Source organism: Rhipicephalus microplus, chromosome 4 (genome assembly GCF_043290135.1).
Source record: "Rhipicephalus microplus isolate Deutch F79 chromosome 4, USDA_Rmic, whole genome shotgun sequence".
NCBI classification, from domain to species: domain Eukaryota; kingdom Metazoa; phylum Arthropoda; class Arachnida; order Ixodida; family Ixodidae; genus Rhipicephalus; species Rhipicephalus microplus.
This window is the reverse complement of record NC_134703.1, coordinates 138,722,182-138,736,239: the sequence shown is the minus strand read 5'-3', so window position 1 is coordinate 138,736,239 and position 14,058 is coordinate 138,722,182. Positions and strand designations below refer to the sequence as shown.

At 45.1% G+C, this 14,058-nt stretch overlaps 1 protein-coding gene across 1 annotated transcript; it reads left to right on the top strand.

Moving 5' to 3' along the window:
* The first annotated feature begins 5,023 nt into the window (after positions 1–5,023).
* LOC119169553 (uncharacterized) lies at positions 5,024–7,977 on the top strand. The gene is made up of 2 exons (XM_075893178.1): positions 5,024–5,110; positions 6,843–7,977. Exons 1-2 carry the CDS (start codon positions 5,024–5,026, stop codon positions 7,878–7,880), a joined length of 1,125 nt encoding a protein of 374 aa, XP_075749293.1. The 3' UTR covers positions 7,881–7,977.
* The last annotated feature ends 6,081 nt before the right edge of the window (positions 7,978–14,058 follow it).

Below are 14,058 nucleotides of genomic sequence, written 5' to 3'. Positions count from 1 at the left end.
AAATATATTCATTCCTAGCAACAAGGCTTGTCTGCATGGCGCCTACACAACGTGAAATGACCAGGACCGCAAATTTCAAGGTGCCTGTCTGTAAGTTACATATTAAATAAAACTAATGGAAAGCGGCAACACAGTGCTAAGGCTATCTTTAACTGTTCAACAAGACCTGTAATGAGCATTGTTAAAACTATGTTTCATGAATTGGGAACGCGAAAAATAGGGGGCCTTTTGAAGAGTACAAAACAGGACTAACTCGCACAAATGTTTTGTTAACGTAAAGGGGACGCAATACAATAGCAGGTGACATGGAAGTTTTGCAGGCAGGCGTTTGGACACTATATATATGCTTCCTTTGGGGCTTCCTATTTTGCATGCAGACAAGCTTTTGGACAATATATATGCTTCCTTTGTGACTACCTATTTTGCTTGGCTTCTTGAGACCTCCCGTTTCGACTGGGTTCCTGTACGTTTAATGTCTTCTTATCTGGTGTAAATTGTTGGCTTTCTAGCCTGTGAATAGCACGATGCATTCATTGTGCTATCGACGAGATCATGGTTTGAAGTGCTGCAATGTGTTAAGGTAATAAATGCATCTGGAATGACGGCCGAGTCTTGTGACTTTGGAGGAGCTTGTAAAAAGCTGATGATCGAAAAAAAAAAAAACTCCAGGCTTCCGCGGGACGCACCGCATAATCACAGAGAAAGCTAGAAGAGTGGTATTTCAGAGCTATTTCGAAACACTTCTTGGAATGTTAGAAGCAAATTGCTGGGTGCCCACTTTGCCATAAATAGTCGTAATCTTTGTGTAGTCTATAGGCCAGTATTCACTATGCTATCCTTCGTCATTCTTTGGAGAAGAGTGGTATACGCTACACATTTGTAAGAAATTTTGGGCAACTTTTTATGCAGTGGCTGAACACGATGAGCGAAAATGCCTGAAGTTAGTGTGCGTCACAATTAATAGGTAACGAAGAACAGGTCTTCTAATGAGTTGGGGCATTGGACGACCCACTCGTTACGCAATGCGCATTGTGTGACGCCTGATTGTTGCTTTGATGTTGTAAAATGCTTTATTACTCATGTTAGCATGATTCCTTTTCCGACATCAAGCCTGTCTAAGGCCAGTTTAGAAGCGAGTTCCAAACACTGAGAGAGAGTGTGTGTGAGAGAGAGAGAGGGCTCTTAATTGAAAAGCAGAGAATTTAGCCGTCGTGTGCGTGTCGCTGACTTGCTACTCTGCGTGGGGAAGAGTACTGGGGACTGAAAGGCAAGTAGAGAGAGAAAAAAGTATTAATTAAAATGGAAAGAAAAATAACAAGTAAATATAAAGACATTTTTCTGTCTCTTGGGCGGGGACTTGTGCTGACAGAAGGACTTATTACGAGTTTTCAAGGTGTCGTTACAGTTTGTCTTGCTGACCGATATTGTACAAATACGTAAATAAAAGTGACATGGCATGCCTCTGTTGCGTGAACTTGAAGAAAGGGCCCAAGACCAAACCAACTGATAAAGTTCTTTGGGTTAACAGATTCAGGCAGTGTTCATGGAGCGCACGCTCATCGGCACATGCTCGACACTCAAACAAGATATGCTTTACAGTTCCTATGGAGCCACAGTTATTGCAGTATGGACTGTCTACTTGACCGAAGCGATACCGTTAATTGTTTCCATAAGCACTGTTCAGCCGTAGACGGTGGTAGAGAGAGTTTTCAGGTGTCGAGGAATTCGGGATGGGAGTCTAGTTCTTAGATGTGGGTCGATAGAGTGGAGGAAAGCATAATGATGAGTCGGGAGGTTCCATAGCCTCTTCGTTTCGTCGGAAGCAAACCTTTTAGCCAGCTGGGAAACATCTGATTTAGTTAAATAGGTTCGCCTGTAGTTTTGCGTTTGAAGTCCTTTGCGGGCCACTTTATCTTTTTTCTACTGACCAGTGTGCCGAAATGAGCCGGTATCCATTGAAATGTGATAGGGTAACTCGCGATAATAGTCAAATGGTGTAAGTATGCTATATCAAATGAAATCAGGTCATAATTTGTTTTCCTTTAGAGGCTGAATAGTCTTTGTCGAGCTCCCTTAGAGTCGGTGAAGATCACCCATCGGTTCGGCGTTTGACGCAGGATGTAGAGGACTGCTTCTTCAATTCCATGAAGTTCTGCTGTCGTTGATAATGTCCTGCGTTGTAGCCGATAGGATAGACTTTGTCCTGTAGAGGGAACATAGAGGCCATATGACGAGATTTCCTAAGTAGTTGAGGCGTTAGTATAAATATGATAATGGCGAAAGTAATGCTGGGCTAAGTAGAAGAGAGTAGTCTGCTGCAGTGCGGTCTGTGCAATACGTCTTTTCGCTTCATTGATTCCTGGGACACACTGTTTTATATCAAGAGGTGAAAGCGTCCACGGAAAAAACCTTGGAGGCATCAACTTCTTCAGTTGTCTAATAGCAATAAGTTGACGCATTTGCACAGCTTGGCCGAATGCTGAATTGCTGTGGGTGAGATGTACGTGGTACAGAAAATGCTTATTCCAATATATGACATGGCTGAATGAGTGCGTAGTATTTCTTGAGTACAGTTGACATCTAGCGGAACACATCCTTCTTCCGCTACAGTTCCCGAGCCTGATGAGCTCTTTGGAAGACCTAGACATAATTGTTTCGTGCGGCCTCTAAAGTGCTCTTGTTTGTTGGTGATGATCGGTGAAGCACCGGTAGGCAATAACGCAAGGTTGCTTCAATATACGCTTTTACAAGCAGGACCATTGATCGGCACTTGCATTCCCATCTTGTTCCCGCCATGAATTTGAAGAGTTGTGATGCTGCAGCTATTCTCGCTCGAAGTTTATTCACCTGAGGGGACCAGGAAAGACATCTGTCGATGACTATTCCAAGAAATCGCTGAGACCATACATAGGTCAGCGACCGGCCTCCGAGGAGGAGCGGATACTTGGTCTTTTTTGTTTTCTCGTGAATGCGAGGCCTGTGCTTTTTTCTGGAGAAAAAGGGCATACCGCTGGGAGCCAAATACGCGGAGAGGTTCTGCAAAGCTTTTTGAAGGCGTAGTTTGGTAACAAAATGTGAACTTGAAAGCACTCCAGATACAGATATCGTCGGCGTAAATTGTCATGTGCACTCCTCTCGGCAATATCCTTGTTATATGTATTAGGGTGGTGTTTAAAAGGAGTGGATTGAGCACTGCGTCCTGGGGTATGCCCTTCTCTACTGCGTAGAACTGTGTGGGACCGTTTGGAGTGCATATATATATCTTCCGTTCTTTTAAACAGCTCTCAATTCACTTATACAGTCTTCCTCCAAGGCCAAGACTACCCATGGCTGAAAGAATGGCACGGTGAAAGTCGGAGTCAAAAGCTGCTTTGATGTCGAGAAAGATAGCTATTCGAATGCGTCCAGCAAACAGGTCATCTTCAAGTGAAGAGACGAGGGTGACGACATTATCGATAACTGATCTGCCTTGACGGAATCCGTTGATTTTCTTGAGGAAAACACTGGCGTAGCTCAAGGGTAGAATACTGAGCTGTCACGCAGTGGACCCGGCTTTGAATCGCATTGAGTCATTATTGTTTTTACTTACTCTAAGTTATTTTCGTTCGATAATTCTGGTTACAGACACCGGCGGCGACGGTGGACAACTATGGCGCCGTGCGTGACCCGTGTTCTTATCTAATAATAGCTTTCGCTCTAATATTGAGCGAACAAGAAACAAGCGAGCCACTCCAGAACGCCATTTATTTAACATGTGAACCGTTTGGTTCACAAAATAATGCCCAGGGGGGAATCTGGTGCTGGTGCCTACACGAGCTCCTTCAGCGCGTGTATCCCCATGGGATTGATGGAATGTACAGGTTTCGGATCGGCTTCGGATAGATTTCGTTCTCGAGATTCGTAACACTTGTGTCCCGAGTATAAAACAAAATTATATGAAATTAAATTCAATTCAGACTTGCTTCGTGGCTTCGTGGTAAGCTTCGTGGCTGGGGACGAGCCAAAGCAGCTGCAGACAGAAGAAAGCGGGTCAAAGTGTCGGACGCAGGCACCCCAGGTTCCGGCTAGGGAACGTGGCCGTCCACGCTGCTGCCATCCAACCGCCAGCTGGGGCGGCGTTGCCGGCACGAGTACAGCATCCCGGGGCGTGGCCTGGCCTGCTGTTCTGTTCCATTTTGAGGACATCGCGGATCTCGGCAAGGTGTCTCCGCGGTCAGCCGTTCGGCACAGTGACGGACGTGGCCTGGCTAATGGTCCCGGTTGCGCCGAGCATCGCGTCTTGACGCAGGCTGTCCGCTGGGTGGGCTGACCATTGTCTGCATGGAGTATCGTGTCTCCGAGGCGGGTTGACTGCTCCGTAGTTAGACCCACGGCGTCAAGCGCCGTCACCACAAGAGTGTCGCACGGCGACACACGAGCACCTTCCATAGCGCCTTTCTATCGCCTCGTGCCCTGCACCTCATCGGTGTCCGTCATGCCGATCGTCGCGCACCGTGGAGTCTCCGAACAATCGCCCTTGAATTTTCATTCATGGTCTTTTTCATGAGGTCTGTTCCGTAACCGCTTTTACGCTTTTTATGGTTGTGTATTCGAAGTTTATTTTCCGTGTTCTGTGATAAACGTCGTGTGTGTCTTTTACAGAGCCGTCTCTATTAGTCTGGGCATTTCTACTCGCACGGACTTAGTCCTCTATTTATTCGCATTACACATAGGTACTTGAAGAAGTGTTACAGGGCTCATTTAAGGCGTGGGTCTGTACGTCCTCTGATGTATGTAGGTAGCCACGGGTGACGCATACCTGCTCTAGAGTGGGTATGTGCCACAGGGGATGCGAGATGTGAAATGGGGTACTTGGAATGTTCACTAGATGGACGCACGGACGCACGGACGGACGGATGGACACACACATGAGCAGACGGACGAACGGATGGATGGACGTGCAGACGTATGGACGTATGAACGCGTGAACGAATGCACAGATGGATGGATGCACGGACGGACGCATGGACAGACGGACGGATCCATGGATGAACGCCCGGATGGTCACACGTATGGACGTAAGCACGGACAGGCTGAGGAACGCTTCGCCCTACTCATCATCATTGACTTCGTGAAAATCCTGTGATTTTTTTACATCACACGTCAAAAGACATGCTTTTCTTCGCTTGAAAGTGCGCATTATTTATTTATAGAAATAACGGTACAGTATCAAGCCAGAAACAATTGACGTTTAGACCGCTGCAATGCCAGGTGCATCTAAGTGATGTGCCCCCAACGCACATCTTGTTTTGTTGTGAAGTCGAGTCAGAGTGGCTTAACGGTGTGGCTGCTTAGTTTCGCCACCGTTTTGCCGTCGATTTGAAAGAGATTCAGCTAAACGCGCTCGTGAAAAAAACATCAAATCGATGCATTATCCTGCACTGGTGCAATACACTATAATTATGCGCAGCGGTGAGTAGACGACGCTTCATTTAAACTGTCAAATACGACTCGTAAAGCTCCGACATCACAGCAAATACCTAGTGGTCTTCAGCCTCTCTGAACAACGACACTGCTTCAACCCTTTTCATCGCTCCCCACTATGCGCGCTGCGCGAAGAACAAAACTGAAACTAGAAAAACGCCATCCAATCTGAAGCCTGTACTTCCCATAATCTCCATGGGGGTACACGATCACAGTGCCAGATTCCTCTCGCAATATTCTTGTTATGAAACTCTATGATGTGAACATTCCTGTCAAAAGAACGTTTCTGCCTACGCATCTAACTGGGCTTCGTAATCTAAAATTCCAACAGTGTAACACAGACACGGACGTATTCCAGGTTTTTGAGTGAAGGAGCAAGCACTATACAGAGGCTGAAACACAAAGGTGTAGACCAAAGTTCCCAAGTCGAATTCTGGTGTTCACCACTACTACAAACAAACATAAGCCTGTGCAAGAAACTTCCCATTGGGGTAGTTTTAAAGTAGTTCGGTTGTGCTCTGTACAAGCGTTGCCTGTACTTTTGTGGTATAATATATTCATGTGTGACATGAGACACATCGGAATATGCAGCTTTGAACAAGGCTACCTTGGTTGACTGGTTGGTTTGTGTTCTTCTTATAGTCTTTATATCACTCAGGCAAATAGAGACACTGGGTTATAGGTCTCCAAATAATGTAGACATTTTGGTGTACTTTAGATCTTTCGTTGCCACGCCTATTCAAATCGATGACCGGTGATCGGCGCTTTTGATCTTTGCTTTTGTCATGTTTATTTAGCCTCTCCTGCGCCCAACACTTTCTGGTAAATAGTACACTCTGTCAGGTTTCAGAATCAATTTGAATTAGCCTGTTGCGGGCACAGTGATTTTCGACAGACTTTTGCTTGAAACAACGTGCGTGTGTTGTTGGAAAATTGCACAAGGCTGGTGAACTTTACAGAACTGCGAGCCCCTCGTGATTAAGCTACAGTAAAATTAAAGTTCCGTAATCAAACGAATATTTGCATGCTAGCTATCAAATGAAGATATCAGCTTTGCAATATGACAGTGTTGAGCAGTAATAATTGCTAGAAATTTACGCCAGATGAATAATAGAAAGCTGTTTCTAGGAATCATGGAAAATTTATGTGGCGAAAAATACTCCAGAAGGTCGACCAAATGTGTAGAGTGTCGTGGTGGGCTCGGTGGCTGTGCCACGACGCAGTCTAATCCACTTCTGTTCGTGATGCAGGATTTCGTACGCGCTATCAGCTGCGTGCTCGTACCCGTTCTTCTGGGCCCGGTATCATGCATCGATGCGAGCAACCCTTTCCCGTCAAGGTCCGTCAGCGCAGATAACTGGCACCTACTTCCAGCATAGGCCACCACTGCCCTATCGACGCTGCAGTCCGGAAACTGGACGCTCGAAAGAGCTCTCACAGCTTCACCGTCATCGACTTCAACAAGCGCACGGCGTATAAATCCCCCCCACCAGCCGGCCGCGCTCTGTGGGCTCGGTGGCTGTGCCACGACGCAGTCTAATCCACTTCTGTTCGTGATGCAGGTCAGTAATCATCACTGTATTTTTGCTAAAAAAACAAGCAACCGATGCCTTGTTCAGCTACCGAGCCCCCAGTGCTGTGTTTGCATTATTTCTGATTGTATGAACATTGTGTTTTCTCTGCTGTTACTGTTGGGTGGAGATATTGAAACTAACCCTGGTCCGACCACCCTTGAGCAAATAATGACTGAACTAAAAAGCTTGTCTTCCGGTCAATCCCAGCTCATTAGCGATGTACAAATCCTAAAAAGCCAGCTCTCTACCACTGATAAAGCCATTTCTGAACTTGGCAAGAGAATCGAAAGTCTAGAATCCCACTACAGTAGTGTCGATACACTCCGATCCGATCTTGACGCCATGGCCACCGCCACCTCCCAGACAGCTACCCAGGTCTCTGTACTGGAGGCTCGACTGGACGACGCGGAGAATCGTTCCAGACGAAACAACTTGTTGTTTTACGGCCTAGCGGACGACAAGCCATCCGAAACGTATGCGCAGTCTGAGGAGCGTATTACTGGGTTTTGTAGGGACCACCTAAAAATAACTGTCGAATCTAAGGATGTCGAGCGTGCCCACCGTCTTGGCCGCCACTCGCAAGGCCGGTGTCGGCCTATTATAGTGCAGTTTACATCCTTCAAAACCAAGGAAGCCGTCCTTGCTAAGGGCCCCCAGCTTAAACATACAAATTTTAGCATCGGGGAGGATTTCTCGCATCGTGTCCGGAACGCACGGAAGCACCTACTGGCTTTTGCTAAAGTAAAATCAGGTCCCTTCCTTTTACGGTATAAGACCCTTTTTATGGGATCCAAACGATACGTATTTAACGAGGCAACTGAAAATGTAGAAGAAAGCTCGTAGCAGTTGCCTTCACGCCCCAGATCTTCTAATTGTCCCGTCTTTGGTCACAAAGCCAATCTTTCTTTTTCGGTCATTTTCACCAACATACGTAGCTATCTTTCCAAGCGCGACCACGTGTCCGACCTTGTATCTTCATCCAACAGCAGCCTACTTATACTAACTGAAACGTGGTTGACCTCTGACGTCACCGACAGCGAAATTTTGACCGACTTGCCTCACTTTAATCTTTTTCGAAAAGATCGTCCCGGCACCCGGGGCGGCGGCGTCCTGATTGCTACTAACGAACAACTTTCATGCTCCCTTATAGACATTGATTCTGACCTAGAAATATTGTGGTTGCTTTTTCGTTCCGTACCACATTCCGTACTATTAGGTGTTTGTTATAGGCCTCCCAAAAGTAGCCCGGATTTCGCGCGCCAGCTTAATGGTATTTTAGCCGAACTTACGACAAAATACCCAAATGCTCACATCCTCCTCCTGGGGGACTTCAATTTTCCTAACATTGATTGGTGTGATCTAACTTCATCAGCACCCAATACTAAGGAGGCCAACGATTTCCTTGATGTTTGCCTCAACTTTAATCTCACTCAGTTGATAACACAACCTACACGTGTTTCTCGAAATACTGCTAACATTCTTGACCTAATCTTAACAACTGATCCTGAGAGCCTTTCTTCTATAACATATCTTGATGAAATAAGTGACCATAAGGTCATTCACGCTAATTTTACCTTCGTTCCTCAAATGCGCCAAGCCTGCACTAAAACTATTAGGTTATATGACAAGGGTAACTACGCGGCCATCACCCGAGAACTTGAAGTTTTTCTTCCGACGTTCCTTGATGGCTTCTGGGAGCAACCCATTAACGATAACTGGTTAATCTTCAAAAACAAGTTAAACCAGCTAGCTGACCAATTTATCCCTAAAATAAGCTTTCGTCCCACCCGCCAAAAACCTTGGTTTACTAAAACATTAAAAAGGCTTGAAAATAAGAAGAAACGCCTCTTTCGGGCTGCGAAGAATAAAAACACTGATTCTGCATGGGAAAAATACAAGGTTGCCGAGAAAGCATATTCAAGTGAAGTGCGCAACGCCAAGTACTCATTTTTTCATACGGAACTTCCGAAAATTCTTGCTGATTCACCGAAGCGTTTCTGGCAAATAATAAACCCCCCTAACACTTACTAATGATACTGGTCAAGAATTAAGTTGTTCAGAATGTGCCAATATATTCAATGCCGCCTTTTCGTCTGTGTTTACGAATGAATCTGACCCTGTTGAAACAGAATTAGTCTCTGTTAATCTGCCTGAAATGCCACCCTTTAACATAGGTTTCAATGGTATCCTGTCTTTATTAGAAAAAATGAAACTGTCATCCTCGGCGGGTACCGACGAAATTACATCCAAGCTGTTAAAGAACACAAAGCACATATCAGCCGAGTTTTTGTTTTTGCTGTTTTCCCAGTCACTTTCCTCAGGTACTCTGCCTCTCGACTGGAAGTGTGGGAAGGTCATTCCGGTTCACAAGACAGGTAAAAGAGACTGCCCGTTAAATTATCGCCCCATATCATTAACCAGTGTATGTTGCAAACTCATGGAACATGTCATATACACTCATATCATGCATTTTCTTGATTCTAACAATTTCTTTCATTCCTCGCAACACGGATTTCGAAAAGGCCGCTCATGCGAAACCCAACTAGCCCTTTTCCTTCACGACCTGCATGCTAACCTCGATGGTAACCTCCAAACTGATGCCATTTTTCTTGACTTCACTAAAGCTTTCGACAAAGTTCCACACCAGCGCCTACTAAAAAAACTTTCTCAAATAAATCTACCAGCTGAACTTCTTAACTGGATTGCTCAATTTCTGACTAACCGCTCTCAGTTTGTTGTCGTTAACAACGTCAAATCTAACTCTCTTCCTGTTAGGTCTGGAGTGCCACAGGGATCTGTCCTTGGCCCGCTTTTGTTCCTAATCTACATTAACGACTTGCTTAACAATTTATCCTGCAACCTTCGTATGTTTGCAGATGATTGTGTCATCTACCGCAAAATAACCAACACTTTTGATCAAGCAGCACTACAGAATGACCTTAATGAAGTATTAAACTGGTGTGACCATTGGCTTATGACCCTTAATCCTAACAAATGCAAATTAGTTTCCTTCCACCGCCGCAAAAACCCACTCCAATTTTCCTATGAAATTGCTAACATGCCAGTCGAAACAGCCGTATCCTACAAGTATCTTGGTGTAACATTAACCCCTGATCTTTCCTGGCGAACGCATATCACTAACATGATTTCATCAGCCAACCGATTATTAGGATTCCTAAAACGTCACCTACGTCACTCACCGTATCACGTTCGTCTTCTAGCCTATCAGTCGCTAATCCGGTCCAAACTTGAGTACGCATCACCCATCTGGAGCCCTCACCAAATTTACCTGATCAACGCCATCGAAGCAGTTCAAAATCGTGCCACTCGCTTCATTCATTCTTCTTATTCTTACGATGTCAGTGTTTCATCCCTAAAAAATGAATCCGGTCTATTAAGTCTTTCCCTTCGCCGCAGAATTGCCACGTTGTCACTATACCACAAGTTGTATCACAGCTCACTCCACCAACCACCTTACATCGCTCCCGCCGCACGCATTTCTCCCCGCACTGGCCATCCACTTCAAGTCTTCCGACCCCGATCTGGCACCTCAACATTTTCTGCATCATTTCTCTGCCGCGCCGCCAAAGAATGGAATGACTTTCCCCACGATGTTGTTTCAATCACCTGTCCATCACGTTTTATTCAAAGTGTGTCAAGGCATCTGCAATGTTAACCTGTGGCTTTTGTGTCTTTGTTGTACAACCCACCCCTTATGTAACACCCCCCTGTGGGGTCTTTAAGGAAATAAAGTGAAGTGAAGTGAAGTGAAGTGGTAGCCTTCTCAGTCAGTTTCCTGCAGGTTTGTTATCGCTTGTATTCTTATATCAGACACTAGGGCCGCATCTAGCGCCACAAATCACTCCTATGCCATCGTCGTCATGCGTGCATGGGTGCACACCTGCCGTGCAAAAAAAAAACACACTACTCGAAATTCGCTTGCAACCACATCTGAAATTAGTGAGAGCGTCGATATGTTGTCTAATGCCGATATGATGTGGAAGGTCTTTTACGGCCTATAGTTGTTTACGGCCACAAATGCATAGCTGCTAACCTTAGTGCATAATCTCATAGATATATACTGCTTACCTGCGAGGTCCACACTTCGCTGGTGCGTGGTATGCTGGCGCAGGGGCTGCAGAGTTTCTTCTCGCGACCAGAAGGCCACCGGAGCTCATCTTGGCCCTGACTACGGAGTAGCATGAAGCGTTCTACAACTGTACTTGATATTGTTCTTTAGTTATTAAGATGTGAAAAAATGAAAAGAAATATGCTTCCACGCATATATTCGAATGCCAACCATAGCAGAGTGAGGTGAATTGTGGAAAGAGGGGATGCTAAACGAAACATCGATGTTCAGTGGACATCTTTTTCATAGAGGGATTATTCACATCACGGGCATCCATCTATATCGGAACACATTCTGTGTACGAGTTCACTTGCAACTCACGATAATCTAAGCAATGCTTGATCACACGGCACAAGCAATGAAGCAGCACATCGTTTACAGTTTTCTTCGTCGATCTGAATGAAAACATTTTGTACCCCATATCTTATTTTTGTTAAGGTTTCTGGGTGATCTATTTTGAAAACATATATATGCTGATTTTCCTTTTTGTCAACATTTTTGCTTCAGTGTTTCTATTGCACTGTTTACCAATATATAAATATATATATATATATATATATATATATATATATATATATATATATGAAAAAAGTTTACGCGCATCATCATCGCATAATACACGAGCCTCGAGCACATTATTTCCATCAAAATGTGACCGCGGAACCAGGATTGAACAGCCGCGAAGCTTAACCACTCAGCCACCGCGTCGACAGTACTACGTATAGAACACTATTTGGTATGGACAATAGCATAGGCAGGCTTCGCCACTTGTTTCTCGTTCGCTGATATGATATTGTTCTTTAGCAGTGTGACCCACCGTGGCACTTGCGGTCTGAAGTCTCACTGATAAGCTTAAAGGAGCCCCGATACACTTTTTCAAGTAACCGTAGAATGGACTAAGTGAGAGAGCTTATTGCCTCACGTTTTCAACGCAGCAAAGTGGTTAAGAATCCGTCCAGTACGAGTGGTGTTACTAAAAATTTATCACGTGCTGCAATCACATTCTCTTTTCTCTCGTCTCGACGAAAGTGCTGGACGCTTAGCAGAAAAGGATGGCATGGGCAAAGAAAGTATGTCACGCGCGCCTCGAGACCTTCAGAAGTTATTTTCTTTTTCCTTTGAATACACTGCTTTTTCAGTGTGATCGCGCGCGCAAGCATCTATAAGTCATGGCCTCTCACGGCGATCCCTGTAACGAGCGACCGCACCAAGTTCAAATCCTCTAATGGCTGATAGATGCGTTTCTGAAAGTAGTTTTAGCTTCCTCCATCAATTGTCGAGATAAAACAATCTTAAGCTAAATTTGACAATTTATTTGTGAATTCCATGCCACGTGGTGCGCTGTAATCACTGGCTTGATTCTTACCGGAATCCACTACAACCGATCGGCAGGGTTTTCAGACGATGCTCAAAAAGTGTTGCAGGGCCTCTTTAAGGACACCAATTACTTCTGGCCTCGGCTGCTTAGTATCGATAAGGTCGAGATGCAAGAAGACTTGTGCCCTTTGATTCATGTACACATTGCAAAGAAAAGCTGATTTGGTAAAAATTATCGTGATCTCCCACTCAATCATGCACATAGAACCCAGCAGTTGTTTTGCAGAACCACATTCTTCCGTAGTTCGATAGAAAATACAATTATAACAAGAAAACAAAACAAACACACAAGCTTCATTCACATCCTTTTTACGCAGAACGTTTCAGCTAACCAGAAGGTAGTCATGTATGTACATGGTGCCCTGCAGTGCGATTCTATCGCAATCGCTCATTTCTGTCTCGACCGCTTCATTTCGACCCGTGCACGCCGTAAACTTGTCCGACAAGATGCGAATGAAGGATGCAGACCCTGCATGGAGAGTGAAGATCGAAAGTGCTGCTCGGAGATGAATGTATTCCCACAAGTAGCCACGATGCTGATAGGATGCGGAGCGATGCGTGAAGCAAGAGCGGGCACAGTTCGCCAAGCACGAGTAAGCAGAGCTTCACTACTAGACTCCAAGAAACGCCTCAGCAAGGAGCATAAAAACACGCTATCTTTTTTCGCTTTTGTTTTTTTCTTAGCACTCAAACTGTGGCAGGTCGCCCCACACCTGAATTATCACGTGCATGAAAAATTATGCATTACAACAAAAGCTTATCCAATCCAATCCAAAGAAAGTAATCCAAACTTTATTATCAACCACCTCACTTACATCCAGTGCGACATCAAAGTATAAGCGTGTTCTGGTTCCAACCTTATAAGACTTTTCAAAGCGTGGGCTTTTTTTGCCTTGGTCCACTTAAACTTCACTGGCGTATACTTTTATTAGTTAGGAAGTCAACGCATGATAAAAAAACTCCAAGAGAGAGTTTAATCATCACGAGTCGAAAACATGCCATCTCTGTCCGAAAAGTTAGGGGCCCGGCGTTTTACCGACTACGCCACGGTTAACATGAATGAGGTTCCACTACCAGACCTTAAACCTCTCCCACATTCTCTATAGCATGGGCCTCTGTTGGTGGGACTATAGTCGTGGCAGGGCGGTGCCACCATCTGTGAGCGGTGAAGCGAAATAGTGCCTCATCACTCCAACGAGTGCCGATGGAGAGTGATTTTGCGACGATGAGGTTCAACCTCCTCGTGACCAGCGACGAATGCTTGTTGTGTTAGCTACAAGGGACCACCTTAGACATACCTCGTATAATAAAAAAAAACTGAGCCAGCCAGAACTGTTATTGGAGACCAGGTAGGAGCGTAGGCCTAGCCAGAGAAAGCAGCGACAAAGTCCGGGCCGAGCGTCTCGTGCTTAGCACTGACGACGTGTTTGCCGAGCTTTGCATGACCCACCACTTCTTCATTACATATTTCCCCTTCGATGAAGATGGAGCCAAGTAAGTGTTCTAAGGTTTCGT

What these genes read in the sequence shown, in the direction of transcription:
- LOC119169553 (XM_075893178.1), top strand. Translation starts at nt 5,024, where the DNA reads ATGGATGAACGCCCGGATGGTCACACGTATGGACGTAAGCACGGACAG. An exon ending in TACTCATCATCATTGACTTC is followed by an intron (nt 5,111 to 6,842) that starts GTGAAAATCCTG and finishes CTTCCAGCATAG; the next exon opens with GCCACCACTGCCCTATCGAC.